The 25,067-nt window shown below is 43.8% G+C and overlaps 2 protein-coding genes across 6 annotated transcripts in view; one reads left to right on the top strand and one right to left on the bottom strand.

Annotated features, from left to right (window-relative positions):
• MYH11 (myosin heavy chain 11) overlaps positions 1-8,411 on the top strand; it is a 108,905-nt gene extending 100,494 nt beyond the window's left edge. For 2 of the 4 annotated variants that reach the window (XM_063100605.1, XM_063100604.1), the window contains 4 exons: positions 96-204; positions 283-455; positions 4,478-4,516; positions 7,687-7,763. In XM_063100605.1, the coding sequence (XP_062956675.1) occupies positions 96-204; positions 283-455; positions 4,478-4,508 (313 nt within the window). In that variant the 3' untranslated portion in view covers positions 4,509-4,516; positions 7,687-7,763. Of the gene's footprint in view, positions 1-95; positions 205-282; positions 456-4,477; positions 4,517-7,686 lie in introns of all 4 variants that reach the window. The other 2 variants (XM_063100603.1, XM_063100602.1) reach the window with 1 other exon arrangement.
• Positions 8,412-9,567: 1,156 nt separating this feature from the next.
• Positions 9,568-25,067, bottom strand: part of NDE1 (nudE neurodevelopment protein 1) — a 28,052-nt gene continuing 12,552 nt past the window's right edge. Inside the window, exons 4-9 of one of the 2 annotated variants that reach the window (XM_063100606.1) lie at positions 23,944-24,092; positions 16,443-16,579; positions 14,933-15,109; positions 13,481-13,572; positions 12,049-12,200; positions 9,568-11,059 (exon numbers count right to left, since the gene is read on the bottom strand). In XM_063100606.1, coding sequence (XP_062956676.1) covers positions 10,966-11,059; positions 12,049-12,200; positions 13,481-13,572; positions 14,933-15,109; positions 16,443-16,579; positions 23,944-24,092 — 801 coding nt within the window. In that variant the 3' untranslated portion in view covers positions 9,568-10,965. Of the gene's footprint in view, positions 11,060-11,106; positions 11,189-12,048; positions 12,201-13,480; positions 13,573-14,932; positions 15,110-16,442; positions 16,580-23,943; positions 24,093-25,067 lie in introns of those variants that run through there. The other variant, XM_063100607.1, reaches the window with a different exon arrangement.

Below are 25,067 nucleotides of genomic sequence, written 5' to 3'. Positions count from 1 at the left end.
TCTCAGAGGGCGAGATGCTGCGTCTGGCTGGCACAGCAGCCGCAAGGGGAGCCCTCCATATCTGGAACCGTCTCCCTTTCCCCCACCACATGCAGGGAGAAGCAGGCAGCCACCAAGTCACTGAAGCAGAAGGACAAGAAGCTGAAGGAGGTGCTGCTGCAGGTGGAGGATGAGCGCAAGATGGCAGAACAGTACAAGGAGCAGGTAGCCCCCGCCACCCGGGCCCCCTAGCCCCCCGGACCCCCACGCGGCCTTCCTGACCCCCCACCCTCTCCTGGACAGGCAGAGAAAGGAAACGCCAGGGTCAAGCAACTCAAGAGGCAGCTGGAGGAGGCAGAGGAGGAGTCCCAGCGCATCAATGCCAACCGCAGGAAGCTGCAGCGGGAGCTGGACGAGGCCACGGAGAGCAATGAGGCCATGGGCCGTGAGGTGAACGCACTCAAGAGCAAGCTCAGGTGAGGAATCAACGGCATGGGAGGGCCTCGTCTCTCAGGCCCGAGGGAAGCCCTGGGCTGGGCCTCCAGCGCTCTCCTTGAATCAACGAATTGCTGCGAATGCAGCCCTGGCTGCCCCCAGGGGTTCTTCCTGCTCTTTAGTAATCACTAAGCCAGCGTGCACCAGGCACCTCCTTTCTCTGCCTCAGGGTTTCTCAGCCTCAGTATGACCTGCACTTTGGGCAGGGTCATTCTCCGCTGTCCGGGCTGCACTGTAGGATGCCGAGCAGCATCCCAGCCCTCTCCTCACCAGATGCAGTAGCATCTCCCCACCCCACATTGTGACAACCAAAATGGCTCCAGACATTGCCAGAAGGTCCCCGGCCATAGAGTCGGCCACATTTCAGAAGCCCTGGAGTGGGATCTTTTCTCTCCCACACTCCTCATAGCTCGGGGCCATTTCTACTAACACACCCATCTGTCCCTCTTGGCTCCCTGGAGGACTTTGCTCTGGGCTTCTTGTCTCTCTCCCACACCATAATTTGTTCTGCTCTGCGATTTCAGAATCCAGGTGGGCAATCCAGCCTCTCAGTTCCCTGACCTTCTCTGTGGTCATGCCACTCCTACGGGCGTGACCTCACGACTTGACCATCAAGCATCTCTTCCTCTGCCCACTGCCACTTTCCTTTAGCTCTGTCTCCACAGGGGTCTTCACCCCCTCGACGCTCTACTGCTTCGGTAGCCCCCACCAGTCCCTGACCCAGCTTCAAGGCCATGATCTGTCACACGGTCACGCCGTTCACACATCCCCAAATTCCCAGTGCCCCGTCCTGCTTTGTTCTACTCACTTGGTTAAAGCACAACCCAAGTTAAGCCCACCTTTCTACCTTCTCCACAGCCACAGTGCAAAAAGTGGCTGGAGAAAGACAAGCAGGCACGGTGCCACTCCCCGCTCCAGCGCTCGGGGGCTGCGGCCGGCGGGCCTCCTTGGTACTCCAAGACCCCATCCCATGCCCTTCCTTGTCTCACTGTTAGAGAACTGCTATTCACTTCCTCCTTAAACTTGTCCCTTTCCCCATCCTCTCGGCAGATGACCTTACTTCCTATTCAACTGAAAACCAGAAGTGATCATGAAGCACACATAGGCTCCCACGGCCCCATCTTCCACCTCCCTGCCTTTGTGCTCATTTCTCCTACTTTTTCCCCATTTCCATGCTAAACCGTCCAGCATCGACAAAAGCCAACGCCTCCACTAGACCCACCGCTCTCATTTACTCAAGCACAAGGCTCCAGAAATTCTTACCTTTCTGCTTTGCGGTGTTTTCCCTCTCGTTATCTATTCCATCAGTGGAACCTCCCAGCCCCACTTACCTGCCACCCTGTACCATAAAATTCTTTGAGAAAAGTTGTTGGTGGCCTCATTCATTCCGCCAGGGCCTTGCCATGGCTACACGCAGAGGTCAGTCCTCAGTCCTCACTTCTCTTACTCAGTACACTTTCTTCACTAGGCTTCCCAGACTCCGCCCTCACCTGGTTTCCCTCCCCTCTTTCTGGCTGTCTCCATCTCCTTTGCTGGTTCCTCTGGGGCCATTGGACTGCCCCAGCGCCACCTTGGTTTCTTCATCTGTCTCTGCTCACTGCCTCCGTGGTCTCAACCAGTCTCCATCTATAGCTAATGACTTCTCAGTTTATATCTCCAGCCCAGACTTCTTCCCGGGACTCCAGACCCACTTGACATTCCCACTGGGATGTCTTACAGGCAGCTCAGCCACTGGAATGATGAAGTTGCCATGAACTTAGACCACAAACCTCGTGGTCACTATTTTCCTCTTTCCTTTATACCCCACATCCAACCTGTTGAACAATCTGGTCAACTTTCCCTTAAAAATACTGTATGGGACAACCGGAATGCAACCACTTCTTGCCACCCTGGTCTAAGCCACCATCACCTCTCAACTGTCTGTCTCATGAATAGCTTTCCCAGCATCCTCAGGGCCTTCTGCTTCCACACCAGCCCCTGTTCTGTTTAAATGAAGTCGAGTCACATCCTTCCTTTGCTTAGAACTCTGCAATGGTTTCCATGTCACTCAGAGCCAAAGCAATGTCTTTTCAATGGCTGGCCACTAGGCCCTGTGATCTTTGTCCACTACCCCCCAAATGACCCCTCGATCTCTTCTCCTTGGGGCCTTTGCACTGCCTGTTCCCTCTCCGTGGAATGTCTCTCCCCAGCTCTCTGCATAGCTGGCTTCCTCCCTCCCTCCAATTCCCCTCTTTCTTACCCACATGTCGCCCTGTAATCTGCTTATTTATTCATCTCATTTACAGTCTGTCTCCCTCTAGGTGTGCGTGCCCCACAAGCACAGAGGTTTCTGTCTGTTCATTCATCCCCAGTGTCTAAGACAGTGCTGGGCACGCAGTAAACCTTCACTCACTGAGTCCTAGACAACATTCCTCTGACTTCAGTCATTCTCGTACCACCTTTGCCATTTTGCCCTGGCCTCTTACCACCTGTGCTATTGACTCGATCTTCGCTTTGGAATTAACGGTTTTAGTCATACATACATCTAGTTACAAATAAAGCTTACCATCCCTCTATTTTTAAACCAGCGTCACCTGTATCAATGGGGCACAACGTAATTAAAAACAGTGAAAACAAAACCATATCAAGTTCTCGCTATTGTGGCCACAAACTGGTTGCCATGACCTGAAGACTACTTCTCAGTTAAAAAGGGGTGACAACAGGCACAAGCACCAAATACTCTGACATAATCAGACATATTTAAAAAACAGGTGGAAAGAGAATGACTGTGCAATTTTCACTGTGCAATTCACTGATGTGCCTAAGAGCCATCTGAAATTACCTGGAGCACTGACTCCAGACTTTGGGAGTACTGTAGGAGATAAGCGAAAGCCCAAACCCCTCTGAGAAGGGGAAGAGTGGCTGGTTCAGGGTGCCAAGGCTTTGAGAAAGAGTAGTCCCTGCACGGTGGGAGGTCCCCACTTCATGAGATGGAAATCAGACCTAACTTCTGAGGGTACAGTAGGGGCCCAGGACAGCTCCCAGGCTTGCGGGGTCAGTGGAGGAGACCTGTTCTCACCACAAAGACCCCTAAAATGCACTCTTCTGGTGACTGGATGCCCTGCCCCTCCTGAATGGCTGGGCTGAGTGGTGGGGACATGGCCACTCCAGCTCTCTACCCCTTTGCTGTCTCTACTCCCTTTTTTGGGGCCCAATGATTCTTAGCACATACTTGTACTGAACATCCCCTATGTGTCTGCCCCAGACATCTGACCCTTCTCAAGAAGTCCAGGCCAGTATGGAACAAACCATTTATGCCAGTCCCAGTATGAACACACTCATAAAGCAGGTTAAGGACATGTCATACCTCTCCTGCCTCTCTGAGACTTCTAGGTGCACAAAAACATAAAACTGGGCACTAGAGCTTTGCATGAGGTTGGCAAGCCTAGCCAGTTCCTCAGCCAACAAGGAACCGCAAAGTGAGTCTCTCACAGTTTTATCAGCTAGACAGATCTCAACACAAGCCCTCCCTAGAGCCTGACCAATGTACCTGTCATTTGCCACATTGCCAGTCACCTCCAACATGAGCTGCAGAAGGTACCCACCTCTACCTTCTTGCAAGAGGCATAAAAGGTAATGAAGACCAATATTAATAATCGAGTGAGATGCGGCTGCAGGTTCCTTGCCCGGATTTTTCAGCTTCTGTTGCCAACGTGGATCTTTTGGGCTCCCTCAAATGCCTTCACGTTCCTGAACAGGCACATGAGGATAGGATTTGTAGGAGGTTCTTAAAAGAAGCTCCAAAGCACAGAAGTTTTCTTTTTAATTTAAAAAGCTGCTTCTCTTTGTGTGTACCAGTCTCTCCAAGAGCTCTTGGCTTCAGGTGCTTTGCTGCAAGGTTTACTTAGAAGTGCCTTTAATTATTTAATTGAAGCAAATGCCTTTAATGATTAAAAACGTACTTAACCAGGCTCCTTCCTGTATGCCGACGGTAACCACCAGGGACTCTCTCTCTCTGTTTCAGAGGGGCCCCCCCACAGGAAACTTCGCAATGACTCACCAGGTATCATGAATTCAGCTTCGCAGCTCCTGTGTGTCACGCTCGGTTTCCATCTCCTTTCTGCCCAGCGCCCCCCGCCCCCATTTTTTAGCCCTCGCAAATTTCCATGAGATTCCTGCAAAATCTGAAGGCTTGGATATCTTAGTTCAAAACTAATTTTACCAAAACCAAGATCAACACAACAGGCAGACCTCATCTCTTGACCCATTTCCCTTCCTTCTGGCCTATGACATGACACCCAACAATGTCCCCTTGTCACTGCGTCTTGATGAGATCTTAGAGGCTGTGTGTATGTTGCTTGGATTTTTCTTACCTGTGTGCTGAGGGCCTCTCTTACACTGCTAGGACCCCCAGCAGTGCCGTCCTCCCCCAAACAGTTAAGACCCCCCCACCAAATGACAACAGTTCCACAACCTGGGTACATTCCTAGAGAATGTACTTGGCTTCGATCTGGCTGGTCTGGCTCACAAATGAGAAATAACAAAGCACAGGTTCATGGTAACCATAGCCCAGCAACTTGCCCTCCCACAATTAAGCTTTCACCAACTTGTCTGCAAAGGAAATGAGCTCTCACTGTGATGTCTTACGAATGCCGGGGCTGCACGTAGCTTGGGCAAGGTCTAGCTGCTAACTGCATTTTCGTTTGCACGAGGGTGGACACCAGCCACTGCAAAGCCAAGCGTGGTCCTGGCAGAGCCTTTTCAGGAGGACTCACAGGCACGTACATGTTCAAGGACAGGGGAATGGACACTCAAGACTTGAAGTACAGGGGGCCTTTCCTAGGAGGCCTCCAGTTCTCCTGGATTTTAACAACTTTTTCATATGTGAAATCGGGCAATGGGGGCCTGATTTCTCTCTCACCCCCACTGAGAGGCCAAACAAGCCCTGGCTTGTATCCATCTTCTCTTTTGCAGAATCTCAGCTTTGCTGTCACTACTCAAATACTTAAAGCTGGGTGAGGTCTTGGCAAGAGCTGTCACGTTCATTTCATGGGGGAGCAGCTAATCAACCTCCAGAACATCTGGAGCAGCTTCCTGCTGACTCACTGGAATCACAGGATAAATCGAATTCTAGGGTTGCCTGGAGTTTAGGACCTACCAATCAGTGAGAAACTGAGTCCTTGCAAAGTAGCAAGGGGCTTACCCTCCTGTGCTGATTCCTGGGGTGCCAACAATGCCTTGGATAAGTTCTTTGAGTCCATGAACAGAATCCAGATTCTCCAGGATCAGAACCTTTAAGAAAATCTTTAGAGGGGTTCCTTCCTTCCTATACAGATACCCTTGGTATCAATCTTTGTCTGGGATTTGAAACCAGTTCAAAGGCATCTGAGTCTGAACAGACTGCCCCGCAGGATGAGGGCCAAGCAGGGAGCTTATAGTGACCCAAGGCACAAGGTACTTCTTAGGTCAAGGGAGCAAATTTATCCATTCAACTCTTCTAGTTAACAAATACAGACTCTTCCAAAAGGAAAGTACCTAGAGGCTTGCCTTGGCATGGGTTAGGTCCCATTTCGCAGCCCCAGACCAGCCCATCACATTGTGAACCTGGAGGGCAGAGCTGGAAGGAGAGCCATATAGAGACGTACGGTCAACAGTGCAAATGCTGCAGATGCTACTCTTTCCACCCTATGCTTCGGGACCCTTCTCCCTGACTCAAGTTCTTGGAAAATACAGTGCTAAAGAAGAAAAACTTTTAAAGGTCACTTCTAGGGAGACAGGGATGGGAGATTTATTCCAAGGGAGCTGGAAGCCTAGAAGCTTCCCTCTGAAAGGAGTAAAGCTGGCCTAGGAGTCTTTAGTTGGGAGTGGCTACAACTTTAAGTATTTATTCCTGATCGCTGCACCCCCGGGAAACCCCATCCTCCAAACCCCAACTGGGTTTTCCCAGCCCAGGTTTCTCCCACCCTCTGACACCAAAAGGGTCAGGCTGGGATTTCCCTTCTCAGCGATCATGAATCTCTGGGCCCTGCTTATGCCTTTAGTCTTACCCGTCTGAGTTGTTCCTTCTGACTGAGGAATTGGTAACCGTGACCCTTGTGACTTCTGTGTCTAGCCTTTGTGTGGTGAGCAGGTGGCTTGTTAAAAAAATCTGCTTTCTTCTTTGATGTCTTAAAATGAGTTAAGACCCATCCTCCAATTCAGGTCAAACAGGTCCAGTTGGCCAGAGCCCACCACGATTATTTGTTGTTATTGCTGATAATACAGTTAAGTGTTTCTTCCAAACAGTGGAGTTCAGCTGCAGGTAGATCTGATTTTTTCCTCCTTCTGCCCACCCCTCTTTTCCACTCAAAAGTCTCACTTCATGTGATCAGCACTTCGTGTGAAATCAAGGGATAGGTCAGAGAGGAGATGGGAACAGTAAGGACAGAGAGAAGGGTGTCCTAACAGCTGGAGCTAAAATCCACCTTGGATTAACACATACTTACTTTTCTACCAAATATTCATTGAGTACCTATTTTATGCCCTGCACGGTGTGTACCACAGTGAGCAAAAACCAGATGTAATCCCTGCCATGGGGGAACTCAGTCCAGAAAGCTCCACCCCACCAGCGGGCGGTGTCTCACCCTTTAATCTGTGGCCTTCCCCCTGAAGGCTGTCTTTGATCATATGTTCACCTTCCAATTGAAAACCTAAAACCCTACCCTCTTTTTCCTTCCTAAGGGGGAGAGGGATGTAGGAGAACACATGTTCTCTTTCCTTCAAATCTGCCCCACCTCAGATAAAAACAGGGAGGCTGGCTGGTTACTCAGTTGGTTAGAGCTCAGTGTTGATAACACCAAGGTCAAGGGTTTGGATCCTCCCAATGGCCAGCTAGCCGCCCCCCCTCAAAAATAACCCAAACACATGGGAACACGTGACCCTGCCACTGCCATTTTTCTGCTATTCTGTCAGAAACCACAGCAGACCAGAATCCTGTGTGTGACCAAATGACTAAGCCCAGACTTTTTTTTTAAAGCAGCTAGTCTAGCTTTGAAAAAAACCTATTCTTCCCCCCATTTCAGCTGCTCTAAGGTTACCGTCCATATCTCAAGAATGGCCAGGATTTGTTGACTTCTACCTGAATATCTGTGTTGAGTGTGTTCATGTTTGTTTTCTGCCTCTTATAAAATCTGTTCCATCTCAAGGGAAATTTCTTCACTAAAGAAACATGTGTTTTCTTATTAAAACCCACAGGCGAGGAAACGAGACCACTTTTGTTCCTTCTAGAAGGTCTGGAGGACGTAGAGTTATTGAAAACGCGGATGGTTCTGAGGAGGAAATGGACACTCGAGATGCAGACTTCAATGGAACCAAAGCCAGTGAATAAAGAACTTTCTAGAGTTTTGCACCACAGCAAGAAAAAAAAAAAAAAACAAAAAACAGAACAGAACCCAGCAGACTCTACTTAGCATTGTCTAAATCCGTTTTCAAATTTCAAACATCACAGACACCCTTCACGATGAATATAAAAAACACGACCCTGTATTCAGGGTATAAATTTTAAGTTTTTATGATGTACCTACCAGATGAGAAAAACCCAACAGAAAACACACACACACACCCTCTTGCTCTATCAATGAACTGTGCAGAGATGTTGAGTTTTTAGGAAAATACATCCATGGTAACCCATCACTGGCAACTTCGTTTACATGAAATGTGGAGAAAGTCACCAAAATGGGTGCCACTGGCCCCCACTCCCAAATCATTCCCTAACCATTGTACCCTTCCAACTTCTTGAGTAAGGAAATCCTTGTTTGAGAATTCTTTTCCCCCTCTCCTGTTTCCACACCTCAGACACTCATAGTTCACCAAGACCAAGTGCCTTCTGTAGTCACGAATGAAAAAGGAGACACTGCTCCAACAACTACGAGCAGGAATGTTACACTGTTTTATATGCACCCTGATTGTACTTCAGGACACCTACACTAATAAAAGGTTATAAATTGCTAGAACGCAGTCAGCTTTTCTGTTGAGCTGTTTTCTACAAAGGAAAGGGGCGGGGGCGGGGGCGGGGAGGAGAGTCGGGTTCTCACTCAGTCCTCCCAATGACCCTATGAAGTCAGAGCTGTTATTTCACAAATGGGGAAACAGGACTAGGGAGGTCAAATAAATTGCCTAAAAAAAATTGTAAAAGCAGAGACGCAGAGTGGGACTGTTTGAGGGGGGCTTCTTCACCCCAGGCACAGGCAGCTCAAGGGTTGATGGGGAGTAAGGTACGTGTGGTTGGCAAAGCACTGCCCCCTGCCCTTGAACATGACTCAGAAGAACATCTTTATCAATCAAAATCGATGCATACAGAATATGGGAAATACAAGATTTCCTTGATTTTTTTAAGTTAAAACACAAGGTTTTGCCCAGTAGGGAAGACTAATAAGCAAACTTTCTACAAGGGCCGGATAGTAAATAGCTTAGCTTTTGCAGGCTACATAGGGTCTCTGTAGCACATCCATCTTTATTTTTTTTTTTAACAATCCTGAAAAACATTAAAAAAAAATTCTTAGTGTGAGGACTGTACAAAAACAGGCTATAGGCCTGTATTAGTCCATTTTCTGTCACTTATAACAGAATACCTGAAACTGAGTAATTTATAAAGAAAAGAAATTTATTTCTTACAGTTTTGGAGACACATCTGGTGAGGGCCTTGTTCTTGGTGGGGACTCTCTGCAGTTTTGAGATGGCACAGGATATCTATCCCATGGCAAGAGGGCTGAGAACCCACCAATGTGCTACTTTCTGTCCTTATAAATCAGCTAGTGCCACCCCCGTGATAACCCACTCATCTAGGAAACCATTCATCTAAGTGTGAAGTAACCCATTCATGAGGGCGGAGCTTTCGTGATCCAATCACCTTCTAAAGTCCCCACCTCTCAACACTGCCACATTGAGATCAAGCTTCCACATGAGCTTTGGAGGGGACAGACATTCAGACCACAGCAGGGACCTTTCCTTCTTCAGCTTGAGTGCTTCGGACAGATGCCTTGCAAAGATTCTATTCAACCCCAACTACTCCACATACCAACTCAGGGATAAAACAGATTGGAGAAGAGAGGAAACAGGGAAACTAAAAAGACTCACACATACAACCAAACATTAATATACCTTGAGCAATGCACAAATATATCCCAGATATGCTTCTGAAAAGCTGACTTGCATAGAAATTTTTAAAAAGCAGATTTTTTTCATATGTTGTTACTTGGTTAAAAAACAAAAGTTTTCCACCAACCCATGAGCAAACAGAGAAATACAAACATACAAAGAAGCATCTATTTACCACCACCACGAACGAGTTGAACAATAGTTTCTCTTGATTTTATTATTCTTGTAAAAAAATAAAAGTACGTCTTTTACCAATCTAGGTTGAATGTTTCTGTGGTGACAAACCCACCACTGCAGCCTACTTCTCTGCTGAATTTAAGTAGCACTTGAAGAGTTCTGTTTCCAACTCGGGGATATTTTTGCCATTCTTCCAGGAAATAACTTAGTAATGAAATGAAGGTTGTTAAGCTGCATGCGTGTTCCTGAAATTAGTGTGCTGTTTTCACTTGTGTCCGAAAGCGTGAGACAGCAGTTCATAGCAAGCAGTGACGAACAGAGGCGTCGTTGAGTGTTGAAAATTCTGTGTTGGTTTTTTCGTCTGACAAAGAAACTTCTAGAAACAATCTCATGCTTGAATCTTATTTGAAGGTCACCCCGGTTATTTCATCATGGCTTTGAATGAAATATTGTTCTTAAGGGTTGCATTACCAAGGCCACTCTACCCCAGTGACCCCTGGAGTCCTAGAGCAGAAATCACCCCCCTACCAAGGTGGGGGACTCAGAAAAACTAATAGTCAGGATTTACCTAAAGAGGATGCAGATTTTCCACTGACCCTGATCGACCTGGGAATTACTCCAACTCAAACACATTTCTAAAAACTTCAATTAGAGGCAGATTAAAAAGTCTCAGAGATACACTACGACAGTTTAAAAAAAAGGCATGAGCCTATTCTGTTCTATACTCCTATGCATGATTTCAGCACACGGTTAAAACATTGGGAGATTCTATTCTGAAAGATAACTCAAGCTGAGTGGGCTCGGATCTCATTTTTAAGGAGACTCCAGACATTAAAAAAAACCTCTTGAGACCAACCAAGACTCTTGGGTTAGCTCAAATGAGGGGTAGCCTCCTCACCCACACGATAGAGCCTTTTCCGGACAGCCCAGCCTGTCTCTGTCTCTGCAATGCACACACCTACAGTGAGGCTAGGGGTGATGAGATGTCATCTCATGGGGACAGACTCCAGGGGCCACAGGTAACGGCCTCAGTCTTGGCTTGGGCCACAAAACACAAAGTGAACTATGGTGACTACTGGCTCTTATATCTCAAGCTAACTTAAAAAAAAACAAAAATACACTGAAAACTTAGCATAAAGAGGGAAAGAGATAACAACTCCTGCACAAACACCAAGGGCTTCAGCTTCCGTGCTTTTTTTCCTAAAGCAACATCTTGACTACACCCTGGGCTGACGGCAGCGACGGAGAGGATACATGTGAAGACGGCTTCCCAAATTCCAGGCGTTTTCCCAACCTTCAGACAGAGCAAACCAAATTAAGCTGACATTACAGCTGTGACAAACTGGCTAGCATCAGGGCACACAAAGTTACAGGAGTGAATAAGTCAGGAGCAGGGTCTCAGGGTCTCAATTTTCTCTCCTTCCTGTGAAATGAAGCAAAGGACACTGGCTGTCTGCTCTCAGATCCCCAAGGTCGTGCCAAAAACCCAGTCTCGGAAGACCCTCTAAAGACATCCACTTCTTATTTGTTAATTAAAATTTTTTTAAAATTAAAATTTTTAAAAATCCACTTCTCGGGGAGGGGGGAGGGAGGGAGGTTTTGGTGATGGGGAGCATTAATCAGCTACAATGTATATCGACAAAATAAAATTTAAAAAAAAAAAAAAAAAATCCACTTCTCGAGGTCCGGAAGTTATGCGCATGCCATGGAAAACGATTCTTAATTTCCTGCCATGTGTCTGGCCACAGACCCATCAAATGTATATGACTTGGTCCAGGGAGGTGGTGGCACGTCTTAGAGAATTCCTGAATCAGGAAGCTGCACTGATTTTTCTTTAGGCAAGGAAATGAAGCTGTCAGAGGTCAGATCTGTATTTTCCAATCGGGCAACTGGTTTCAGGAATCTAGTCTGGCTAGAATTTAGTGCCAGTTTCCTGAAAGATTCAACCAGATTTGAAGATAAAAACAGAAAATCTTCTGGGGCAAGCAGAGCAGTGTTTGAAGCTCAACTCCCCTAAGAGGGATTTATACAGGACGTTCTCACAGCATGAGCGCAGGTCACGCAGGAGTAAATGATAAAAACAACCCTCTCCTTGGCTATTCACCCAAACCAGAAGACACCACCACCCAATTCTGTCTCAAGGGAGGGGAGAATAGAATAGGCTTGCTGAAACAATCCCACAGTTTTAAAAAAAACAAAAGGCTATGGGTTGGGGATTAGCATCTCCGTCCTGGAGTAGATCGGTTCTGCTCGCTACTGAGTAGTGTATCAAAAGGTACTGACCCTTTATCACCCAAAGGCACACTGGTGCTGCTCGGCCGTCTGTCGCTGCCCTCTCTGTTCCTGCTTCCCCGCCCTGAGGCTGGGCCACTTGTTCGGTTTGGGGACTGATCATACACCAAGTTCCGGCAGGATGCAAGTTTGGATTCCAGCGCCTGGAGAGAAATATGCTTTCATCTCTCGATTCAAGACAAGAATTCTTCTCTGTCTCACTGGAGCCCCTACAGAGAAAATAACCTAAAACAGGGGTTCTCAGACTGTTGTGTGATGGAATTCCAAGGTGGAGCCCTGGAGGAATCCAACGTATATCCAAGTCTTAGAACCACTCTCCTATAAAATACTTGGGAGTTTCCTGGGAAAAATCACTAACCCTACCTATTATCCAACTCTGCCTATGGGAAAGAGGAAGTCAGCTTTTGGAATCGTTCACTCTTTTGTTTACCTTGTTAAATATGCACAGAGAGGAAGGTGGTTCAAACAAGGACTTGGCCTTTCGGTAAAAAGATCCCGAGGAAACCAAAAGGGCACTGAGACCACCCCAGGCTTCTCTACATTTTTTTTTTTTTTTTTAAGGATGACCGGTAAGGGGATCTTAACCCTTGACTTGGTGTTGTCAGCACCATGCTGACCCAGTGAGCTAACCGGCCATCCCTATATGGGATCCGAACCCGTGGCCTTAGTGTTATAAGCACCACACTCTCCCGAGTGAGCTACGGGCCGGCCCCAGGCTTCTCTACATTTTAACTGTGCTAAACATTAAAATAGAGACCTGTTTATGTAACAGAAAACCAGACAACCAAAAGCGAAAACATAAGAAATGAACTTCAACATTCTATTGAGTTATAGCTATGCATATACATATGTCCTACTTGATGACAAGCTTGGCAGGATTCCAATCATGTGCCCTTCCAGGTGTCATTTTTAAAAATAAAAGAAACAATTACAAAGAATACCTAATAAAAGAAACAGCTATAAAGGACACCTACATTATTGTTTAAGCACAAAAGAATCCCTCCCTGTAATGCACATAAAACCTGTAAGGTCAAGTTCTTTGCCCTCGCCTGTCAATATTTTCTCTTAAACTCAATGAGAAACCAAAAAAAAAAAAAAAAAAGAGAGAAGGCAATTTTTAAATGCCCCTTGGTTTTTTTCAAATGAAGAATAAACCATTGACACCACCCTAATTTCCCAAATTGCCTGCAGGAAAAATGGCACGAGGGATCAAAGAGAAAAATGAGGTCCAGAGCTCAGGGTGTTTGCAGCAACACCTCCCACTGGAAGATCTACTGACTCCGCTCGGGGACGCTAAAGAACCACCTCACCTAAAACTTACAGTCTCTACTAAAAAGGAAAGGACCTGGTAAGATTAACCCTCTCAAATACCCTGAAAGACAGGCAAGAAGGCACACCAAACCCCAGGACGGCGCAGTTTTACCCCGACTTTGCGCAGCAGGTCTCCCACAATGTTGAGGGCCGATATCCGGGCGGCAGGTGTGAGGGGCGTCCCACCAGTGGAGTCTTCCAGCCCTGGGTGTGCAAAGAGAAGCACACGTGACACATGCACCTGCCATCATAAGTCTGTGTACTAACAGCTGTACATTTGAAACCACATGGGCAGGGGAGGGAGGCTGACGTCTTCCCTTTGAGTCTGGATCCTGCCCTATTTCTTTCAGTAGTTAACTGTACTAACACACCTGGGGACCATTTGATAAGTCCTTATGATGACTATATCAAACATTTATTTTTACATGTTAGTCTTTTTAAACAAAACCAAAACATGTCCCCTTGAAATTCTGGGAATTCCATATAGTTAATTAACGTTAATGGCAACTGTGATAAATGCAATTCATGTAGAGAGAGCAACACCCATCTACAAGGGTCTACTCTACAGAGTCTCTCTCCTTCAAGTGGGGTCTGCAGACCAGTGGCACCAGCATCACCTGGGCACTTGACAGACATGCAGAATCTCAGGCCCTGCCCCAGCCCCACTGACTGTGAGGTGAATTTTAACAAGATTCCCCAGGTGAGTCCATGTGCACATTATAGTGTGGAAAACTGCTGTAGACTGGGATTCTAGAAATCTCACCAGTCGCTTCATCCCTAGAATACAAGCTAAGGGATAAGGCAGGATATGGTAGTCCAAGCCCTGCAGCCAGCCTGTCTGGGTTAGAATCCCAACTCTGCCATTAACTAGCTGTGTGACTTAGCCAAGCTCCTTAACTCAGGGCCTCAGTCTTCACACCCATCCAATGAGAACAACAATTGTATCATGGGTCTGAAGTGACAATTCAGTGAAGTCATATATGCAGAGCACTTTTAGCAGGGTGGCCAGCACATACAGAGCACTCGGTAATTACCTATTAGTGGTATCTGCTCAAAGTGGCCAGAGCCTCACAGTTCAGCAATCAGCAGAGGGGCTGGGTGAGAACTCAAATTTCCTGGTTTTTACCACACAACACAGGCCACACTGGGTCCAGTTCTAAATGGATGTATGATGGACCTCTAAAATGCTTTTTAAATTTTTTCATTTGGTTACTAAAATTTCAGTCTGAGGAGATTTCATACTCAAAAAGAGGATTTCTGGCTTCTGGTAAGAATGGAAAACTCTGCTAATGCTGGGTCCACATTCTTTGTGGTAGAGCAGAGTGGCAGCTGCCTCCTCTGGATGGAATTACATTTTCCACTTTACCGCAGACTCCGCTCTACTCCCTATTGCCTCACGCCCAAGACTCTCCTTTCATTTATCTCAATGCTCTGCTGCTGTAAGCACCCCAGTTTGCTCCATGCTATACAGCCTGGTCCAAATCATCTCACGTAGGACCCACCCAGGTACTCACCCAGGAAAGCACTGTGGAACAAAGAAAATCCTGATTCCCAATCCCCTTACCGCGTCTGAAAGTCCCTGGAGTGTTTAAACTAGAGCTGGTTCCTCGATGAGCTACAGGCGTAGATGGCATGGAGCCAGTGGCCTGCACAGCTGTGTCAGTCCTTTCAGCTTCCGAGCTGGGCATGGGGGTCCTGGGTTTCTCTTGTTTCTGCTGCACAGCCAATTCCTGCCGCAAGTCTGTGCCATGGAAAGAATTCAGATGTGTAAGTCCTTGCTTTGATGGGATGGGCGGGGGGAGGTTCAACAGTAGATGCTGGTCAGGAAAAAAGAATGACCAGGGTGAAAAACTCTGGTGGAAACTCCAAAGGAAGTGAAACCCATAGGACCCTGCCAAGCAGGCGGGCAAAACTACACAAATTTTTCTTTTCAGTCAAAAACAAGGTTTAACATTTTTTTAAAAAAAAATGGCAGTAACACACTAATGCTTTTATTGTTTTAAAACACTCAAATGTAGCAGTGTATATAGAATACTAAGTGAAAGAATGTTTTCCCAACCTATCCCCAAATGCCCCTCCTTGCTAATAAACAATCACTACAACATGTGGGAGATCTTTTCAATTCTTTTTCTCTGCATTTTTATACATGCCATTTATTTGTATGTGTATATCTCCTGAGCATAAAATGTGAATAATTTTTATTAAGCATAGAGGGAAGCATACAACACCTCCTGTCTCTGCCTTATTCCCCCCCTTCGATGGTATGTCTTAGCAATCCTTCTGTGACTACATTTCTATCTATACCTTGTTCATTTTAACAACTGTTTAACATTTCACAAAATCAGTCTATGTAATTTATTTAACCACTTCATTACTGATGGGCATTTAGGAACAACTACTTTTCAAACTTAGGAGTTTTTCTTCTTAATCACCTATCTACTGGCTACACATGAGAAACCAAGTTATTGTTATTAACAATTAATTAGAACTTTAAAAAAGACCTCTTATGCACCCAGCTTGGATGATTCACTAATGAATGGCTCCTTACAGTTTGGAAGCTCTGTGATGGCCAATCTCTAAAGAGCAAATGCTGATAAGGTTTCAGAATTCCGGGCCAAATGCTGCCATCAAATCACAAAAATAATAGACTAGCTAGCAATTCCACCAACAGAAATTTCTCCCCACAAAACTCTTGTCCTCCTGAGCATCAAGCTCATTTGGTGTGCTTGTGAATTACAGACCAGGAAGAATCTTTCCTGAAATGAAATCTGCTATCCAGAGGCAGAACCCCAAACAAGGGCTTAATCTGTGAACCCCAAAGCTATTTTTGTAAACACCCATGAGGGGTCTTCATGGGGTTGGACATCTGAAAATTCTTAGCATGGGGCAGGGACCAAGGCAAGAGCCTGTCTGGTGTGGTCCCACATGTAGAACTAGAAGGCCTGTGTGCAGAGCAGGGTGCAGATCGCCAGTAGAAGTCAATGCTGGGGAAGACTGTGGGACAAGATGTTCTCAGGTAAGGAGAGGGGACAACACTGGTGATGACGGACAGAATAAGGCCAAGGCCTCCTGACCTCTAGCTTCATCCTTCAGTCGCTGAACAGATTCCAGGAGATTCTCCTTCTCATCAAGTTCACTTTCCAGGAAGGCATTTCTTTCAATGGCTTGATTCAAGCGCTGCTCAAAGTCTTCCAGAGACATGATCGTGGCTCTGGGTAAGAGAAAAGCAAAGTCATCCAAAAGAGCAAACAGTGGCATCCATCCAGTGCCCACAGACCCAGGAGATGTGAAAGGTCGGATATACCTGGGCACAAGTCCCAGCACTGGACTTCCTAGATGCCACAGACCTGGGCAAGTCCCTTAACATCTGGGACCTGGGCTCTTCACCTGCAGAAAGGGAATCATCATAGCTCATGAGGCGCACAAGGTTGTCCTCAGAATTACATAAAATCATGTCCATATAGCACTTAGTAATGAGCCAGGCCTTATTTATCAGGACCGCATGTTGCGGCCAGTGGTTTGAGAAGAACAGCATGCTCTATTTCCTCTTGGAATCTCATAAGGCAAACTAGTGATCAGAACAGCCTACTAAAATGCATGCACAATTTAATAACAGGCATTTAAACAGGTTGAAGAGACTATTTTTCACCCAGTTACTTTGAAGTTAAAAAAAAGTCCAAAATGCCCAGCACCAGCCCAGCTGCCCTGGTAAGAGCCACTTCTTCTGAACAGTGTAGAACTTTCACCAGAACACAGTGATAAAGGCACAGAAGTGCTATAATAAAGAAATCTGTTTAACTCTGAGCAAACTACATTCTCTGTGCCTCAGTTTACTCATATGTAAAGCAACGATAGTAATACTACCTCCACAGAGGGTGGTTTACTTAGGTGGCAAATAAAGAAATATACAAAGCACACAACACATGTTCCATGCTTCAGTGCTCAGTAAATGTCAGCAGTTTTTATTACTGACCCTGCGTTTGTCCCCAGAAGACATTTAACGTCCTGCTATTTGTATCTCACAATGGTTAGAGACATGTTTGAAGTGGAACCCGGGCGTTAACACCCAGCTCCTCCACCTAAGACTAACTGGGTATCTTTGGGCAACTTACTCTTTCATCCTCAGGTCCTTCAACTACAAAATGAATATTAATTCATTCACTTATTTATTCAACCATGTCTAGATTGACTCATGTTAGCACCTATCCTCAAAAGGTCTTTAGAAGTAGTGAATAGGATAAATTTACCAAAAGTGCCTAATTAGAAACAATAAAGGGGTAATATTTAGGAGTACAATACAAGAATCAGTTAAAATGACCCTAAGGCTGGCATGTCAAACAACAAAAAAGATAAAATATGCAGGAATTCATGTAACAACAAATACATAAGGCTTTACTGCAGGGCATTTGCAGAAATGCAGACCTACTGTCTTTATGAAGTGGAAGACCCAATATCAAAAAGAAATCAATCCTCCAGAAATTAATGATAAATTTAACACCATCCTAACAAAAATATGAATTTGTTTTTATTGGGGGAAGGAGGCACAAAGAAACTGATCTGAAAGATCACGTGATGAGGAAACGAGAATGGCCAGGAAATCTCTGAAGTCAGTGGGGAACTAGGCTCTATTAATATACTCTAAATATAAATATATGCTACACTAGATACAAAGAACATACTAGAAAATACTATTAGATAGCCTCAATCATGAATAATAGCATGGTACTGATTATAAGAACAGACAGACCAGGGAAACCAAAGGTCCAGAAATAGACACAGATACATTTAAAGTAAATTAATAGTAAAGGTGGCAGCACAAATCATTGGTAAAAAGATGGCAGGTTCAATTCTGGTTTGGGGACCACTGGATAGTCACCCAGAAAAGTAATGTTGGATTCATACCTCATACTGCACCCCAAGATAAACTCCAACTGGATCAGAAATTTAAACAAACTCAGTGTTTGGTCAAAATCTATTATTTGGCTTTGGAATTCCAGAGAACTGAAGACCGACTTTAGTGGTACTTCTGAACCTGTGTGGATCAATGATCATGTGAGTGTATCAGTAATACCAGTAAGGGGTATCAGTGAGATTTATTGTTACTACTGAATATTTGCTTTCAAATAAAAGTCAGCATCCTTGCTGTAACCTGAGTGAAAATCGCTTTATGTACTTTATACGTTGAAACTCTATCTGTTAACTGACGTATAAAAGCATATTTATTATAAGAATAAAATGCTGCAATAATTAATGACTGTGAAAGCTGTTAATCTCATGTACAGTTATTCAGAATTTGTGTTAAATAGAGAAACAGATTTCCAGTAAATATGAATATTAAGAGATACATCTGTGAGACAACTAAGAATCTATCTTTTTTGAGCCAATAACAACACAGGGGGGCCGAGCCCGTGGCGCACTCGGTAGAGTGCTGCGCTGGGAGCGCGGCGACGCTCCCGCCGCAGGTTCGGATCCTATATAGGAATGACCGGTGCACTCACTGGCTGAGTGCCGGTCACGAAAAAAAAAAAAAAAATGACAAAAAAAAAAAAAAAATAACAACACAAGGAAGGTAAAATCAGATTAAATCAATTTTGATCTCTGTAAAACTTTTTGCTGTCTTAGCACTCGTATGTTAAACAAAATAATCTTTAAGGAATATACTTAATTTTTAGTTACTTCTAATTAGGCTCTGAGTCTTTCAAGGATATCCTCGCCTAACATCCTCCAATTAAAAGTGGGTCATTTAATTTTACTGATGTATGCTGTAAGGACAGTGAGAACATCAAACAGTGCTGAGAAATCATTGTTCTTGCAGTAGAATGTTAAATTTTTCAAACATAACTATTAAATTTTCATAATAAAAGTATTATATTTTAAAGTTTTTTTTTTTTTGTTTTTTTAAAAGATGACCGGTAAGGGGATCTTAACCCTTGACTTGGTGTTGTCAGCACCACACTCACCCAGTGAGCTAACCGGCCATCCCTATACGGGATCTGAACCTGTGGCCTTGGTATTATCAGCACCACACTCTCCCGAGTGAGCCACAGGCTGGCCCTAAAGTTTTTTTAAAAATAAAACTTTCACATTCTAGAAGTTTACTCATTCTGTAATGGTGATTTGGACTGCTTTCTCATCTGACTTTAACACTCAAATTTTCAGCATTTCACCAAAATGTGAAATGTAACTCAATGTATCTTTAGTTAATAGAGGGAGAGAGAAAAGAAAAGAAAAAAAAAAACAATAAAAATATTAGAAGAAAACATAGGCTAAGAGCTTTATAAACCCTGGTGTACAGAAGGCCCTTCTATGAATGACTGATGAACCTGACTACATAAAAATCAAGTAACTTCCGCACAGTACAACATACAATAGACAAAGCTAGAAGACAAATGACAGACTCCACATACTTTCAATTCATATCACAGACAAATATGTAAAAATCTCCTAGAAATTATTAAAAAACACAAACCCAACAATCCAACTTAAAAATAGGCAAAGATAAAAAGAGAGTTCACAGAGAAGGAAAGAAGACAGCTCTTAAGCTTATGATAAGGAACTTAGGTTGCTCATAATTCAGAAATACACCTATGAGCATTTTTCACCTTTGCTATTGGTCGAAATCCAAAGTTTGAAACTACTCTGTCAGCGAAGCTATTTGGAAAACAGGGAAGCACATACACAGCATTGGGAATGGAAACTGGTGCAACCAGATAAAGAACAACTAAGCAATATGTGTCAGAGTCACATATGCATACCCAGCAATTTCACTTCTGGGAATTCTACAGATAGACATTTGTGCAAGGTTATTCATCACAGCAATGCTTATGACTGCAAAAGAACGAACATGTAACAGATATCCACCCACAGGGGACCGGATAAATAATGATATCATACAATACAATACCAACCATACAATAGAATATTATGTATTGGGGAAAAAAAGAACAAGGAATGCTCTGTGTCCTAACATACAATGATCCTTCTCCAAGATCTATTGTTATGTGAAAGAGCAAGACGTATGACACTGTGTACAGAATGCCCTTTTGGGGGGAAAATGGGAGGGATAATAAGAATTTTTATTTGCTTAAATTGGCATTAAAAAAACTCTGCCCTTTTGTATATCGTTTTTGAACTGTGTGAATGTACTGCCTCTTTTTGGTAGACTGCATTATTGGACCCGATTCTTCACCCCTCCCTGCATCCACGCCTTTGCCATGGCCTCACTGTGGGTGGAAAGTACTTTCCCACCCTGTGACTTAGGTTGGCCATGTGACTTGATTTGATCAATGATATATGAATAGACACGATGGCATGCCATGGCTTGCCAGAAATCAGAATGTGGCTTTACATACTATAAAGCCACCGTAATTGAGTTATAATAGTATTGGTATAGTAATTCACAAACTGTATATTGGACCAAAATAGAGAATCCAGAGTTAGATCCCAGGATACATGAAAGGTTAACATATGACAGTTGAGTTCAATTCAGGACCAAAAAAAAAAAGTTTAATAAATAGTGCTGGCATAACTGGCTATCCACCTGAAGACCATAAAATTGGACCCACATCTTACACTAGATATACAAATGAATTTCAGACAATCAAGGCTTAAATGTAAAACAAACAATAAAAAATCTTACAAAAAAAGGGGGAAAATACATGGGCAATCAAAGGATAAAGGAGACTCCCTTTGTGAATTCTGGAAATCTAGAAGCTATAAAAGGAGACATAATCGACATAAAAATGGGAAATATTTGTATGGGAAATGACACCATAGACAAAGTCAATACACAAAAGGTTATTCTGGAAAAATATTTTCAATGCAGGACAAAAGATTAATAGCAGAAATATACGAAGAACTCTTACAAATTGACAAAAAAGGAGGTTCCACTTCTGGTAATGATAAGGTAGCTTGTAAAAGACCAAACCTCCTATAGATTACAACTATAAATTGTGGGTAATTTGTGAAAAACAATTATCTGAAGGCACTGGCAGAAACTGGAAAGGAGTCATTGCCTGGAAGAAGAAAACAGCAACAGGTGAATTTTGCATCTTTACAAGCTTTTTGCCTGAGGCTCCAGTGAAAGAAATCCAGCACCATGGAGGAGCCCCAAATTCTGCATATAAACTCTTTCTACATCTCCGGCTTACCCCCAAACCTTGCATGCATATGGCAGACTCCAAGCTGCCCATTTAAGCCTAAAAGAACCAAACAGATTTCAGCTACTACCCATCACAGGGGAGACAGAGTTTGGAGGATGAATTCACCAGAGTTAACTGCCCCAAAAAACAAACAAAAAATCAACAACATAACAGAATTCACAGTCCCTGCAACACATCATTCACAATGTCCACAATACAACCCCAAATTACTGGACTGGTAAAGCCACCAAGGAAAACGTGATCCAAACTCAAGAGAAAAGGCAGTCACCGGAAATCAACCCTGAGATAACCCAGGTGTTAGAAATAGCAGAAACGCATTTTAAAGTAGTTATTACAATTATGCTCAAGGACATAAAGAAAGAAATCTCAGTAGAGGAGATTATAAAAAAAAGAACCAAATACGAATGTTAAACCTGAAAATACATCTAAAATTAAAGATTTGATCCAGTTTAAGAGCAGACTGGAGAAGAGAGAAGAGGAACTCTGTGAACTTGAAACTAGACCAATAGAAATTATTCAATTTGAGGAACCAAGAGAAAAAAAAAAAAACAAAAAAAAAACATAGGGAAAGAAAAAAAAATGAACAGAGCCTCAGAGACTTGTCCAACAATATCAGAAGGACATGTGTATAGTTGATGTCCCAGAAGTACAGGAGAGAAGCAATAGGGAGACAAAAAATCTTTGAGGAAATAAGGACCAAAATTAAATTTGGCAAAAGACAAATTCCCAGACTAAAGAAGATCAGCAAACCCCTATGAGGATAAATACAAATAAAAACACATCTAGGCATGACACCGTCATCAAACTTCTGAAAACCGAAAACAAAGAATCTGAGAACAGCGAGAAGAAACAGCACATTACATGCAGAGAAGTGACTATTCAGATGACCACTCACTTCTGATCAGAAACATGGAGACCAGAAATTGGCAGAACATCATCTTTTTCTTTCTTTTTTTCTTTTCTTTTTTTTTTTTTTTTAAAAAGATGACCGGTAAGGGGATCTTAACCCTTGATTTGGTGTTGTCAGCACCACGCTCACCCAATGAGCTAACCGGCCATCCCTATATGGGATCCGAACCCACGGCCTTGGTGTTATCAGCACCACACTCTCCCGAGTGAGCCACGGGCCGGCCCGGCAGAACATCATCTTTAAAGTGCTGAAAGGAAAAAAACAAAAACAAAAAACCTATCAACCTAGAATTGCTTCAAAAATGAAAGCAAAATAGGGATATTTTTAGATTAAAAAAAGAAAAAAACTAGGAGAATTCATTGCCAGTAGATCTACACTATAAGAAATCCTAAGAGGAGTTTTTTAAGCTGAAGGGACATGATATCTGATGAAAAGAGATCTTCAGGAAGGAACAAAGAGCACCAGAAATGGCAAATATGCGGATAAATATAAAAGGCTATTTACCTACCCTCTTAATTTCTTTAAAATATATATGTCTTTTTAAAGCAAAAATTATAACAACGTATTGTGGAATCCATAGCACTTGTAGATATAATAGATATTACAACTATAGCATAAAGTAGGAGGATGGCAAATGAAACTATAAGATTGCAAAGTTGTTACATTTTGCAGGAAGTGATACGATATTAAGTAGACTGAAAAGATGAAGATGTGTATTGTAATCCCTAAAACAACCACTAAAAAAAAAATAATGCAAGTAACTTTGGGGACAATAAAATTAATGGTCCCATATAGGAACACAATAGGAGTGTGGGTTCCATGAGTGCATGCATTTGTCAAGACTGATAGAGCTGTACACTTCAGATCTGCGCATTTCACTGTGTAATTTGTATGTCAAATTTTAAAAAACAAGTGTTTTCTTTAAAAAAAAAAAAAAAAGTGCCTGGCTCGGAATAAAATTATTTCATAAATGTTAGTTACTGTTATTATTCTGCTAAACCACAGAATATCAGTTTAGGAAATACTGTTCTTTGAACATCCGTCTTTCCTTCCTAACTTAGGGCCTTAGCCCATACTTGTTCATCTGTCTAGAATTCACTTACCCTCTACTTTTTCCCTGGATAATGGCTATCCATCCCTTGGTCTTCGACTAGAGTGGCATTTCCTCTGGGAAACCTTGCCTGACATTTTTCCACCAACAGCCAAATTAATACATTCTATTACCTGCCCCCAGAGCACCCTGGACTTCCAGCACTTACTGCTGTGGTTAAATTGCTCTCATCTGCCTGTTGTCCATTTCCCCCATGAGACTAAGGTGCATGGGGCACTGGCTCTGTTTTGCTCACCACTGAGTTCTCTGTACTCAACACAGTGCCTCGTACCTCATTGCCAGGGACAAAAAGCAGAGACAAAACCTGGTCCTTACAGTCCCCAACAATCTTCAAATAAACCATTTGGCTCAAAGTGTCTACAGCCAAGCCTGTTTCCTCCTTCCCAACGTACCGTTTTGCCCTTTCCAAGTCATCGTTTGCTTGCTCCAGCTCTCTGATATATTTCTGCAATTGATCTTTAATTGCTTTAGTCTGTGCAAGGTCATCCTCTAAGGCTGAGATCTGTCGGTAGCCTTCAGAGTGCTGCATTTCAAACTTCTCCTGAAGGACAAAATAGACACTGAGTGAATGATTGAAGACTTCTGATAAGCTACATTTATTTCTCTTCTTTGTCATCTCCTTAAAAATACTGAAGGTTAATCCTGGAACATATGCTCTCCAGGTAGTGGACATTTGTCATTTTTAGCTGTTCATTCCTCCCCAGTCACACATCCCGCCAGCACTCTTGATTTCTTTAGGGGATTTATCATTCCCTCATTATATTCTTTATGGGACTGCTCCTCCCAGCGCACTCCCTGAGGAGGCTACAGACTTCCTCTCTAAAGACTTGGAACCTTAAGCAAGTGATGGAAGATGGTGGGAACAGGTCATGGTCATTCAAAGCAGGCATGCCTTGACCAACCATTCCAAGTACCTCCTGAGCACCTTGTATCCTGTCCTCTCCCAAACCTGGTCCCTACAGCCCCCAATGATCTGCAAACAAATCATCTTGCTCAAGGTGTCCATGGCCAAAGAAATCCACATTAACCTCTTCAAGCCTCTCCTGTGAAGACAATATGGACCTACTTCATATGTTGTCACTGCATTACAAAGAGAATGTCAGGAATCACACTGACTTTGCTTGCCTGTGCCCACAATAAGAGGAGGGCAGCATGTACTCAGTTTGACAACTGTTCTGACTTTTTGATCCAGGACACTCCTCTGCAGCATGGTAGTTAATCACCCAAGGAAGCTTACTGTGATTCGTCTAGTTCTTTCCAAAGACAAGGAATAATCCAGATGACTTTTCGATGATTCGCTGCTGCCCAGATGGAGCAGCTAACATTTACCACAAGCTTATTCTGTGCCAGCCTCTCGCCTAAGTACACTACATATGTGGTCTCATTTAACCCCACTTCAGAAATGTGGGAACTGAGGCTCAGATACTTAACTAACCCAAAGTCAACTGGCAGCCAATGACTGAGGCAAGGTCAAAGCCAGGCCACCTGAGCTGGTGCTCTTAAAACAACTACACTA

The sequence above is a fragment of the Cynocephalus volans genome, chromosome 6, assembly GCF_027409185.1.
Source record: "Cynocephalus volans isolate mCynVol1 chromosome 6, mCynVol1.pri, whole genome shotgun sequence".
NCBI classification, from domain to species: Eukaryota; Metazoa; Chordata; class Mammalia; order Dermoptera; family Cynocephalidae; genus Cynocephalus; species Cynocephalus volans.
The sequence above is the reverse complement of the archived record's forward strand: the minus strand, read 5'-3'. Positions and strand labels throughout refer to the sequence as shown.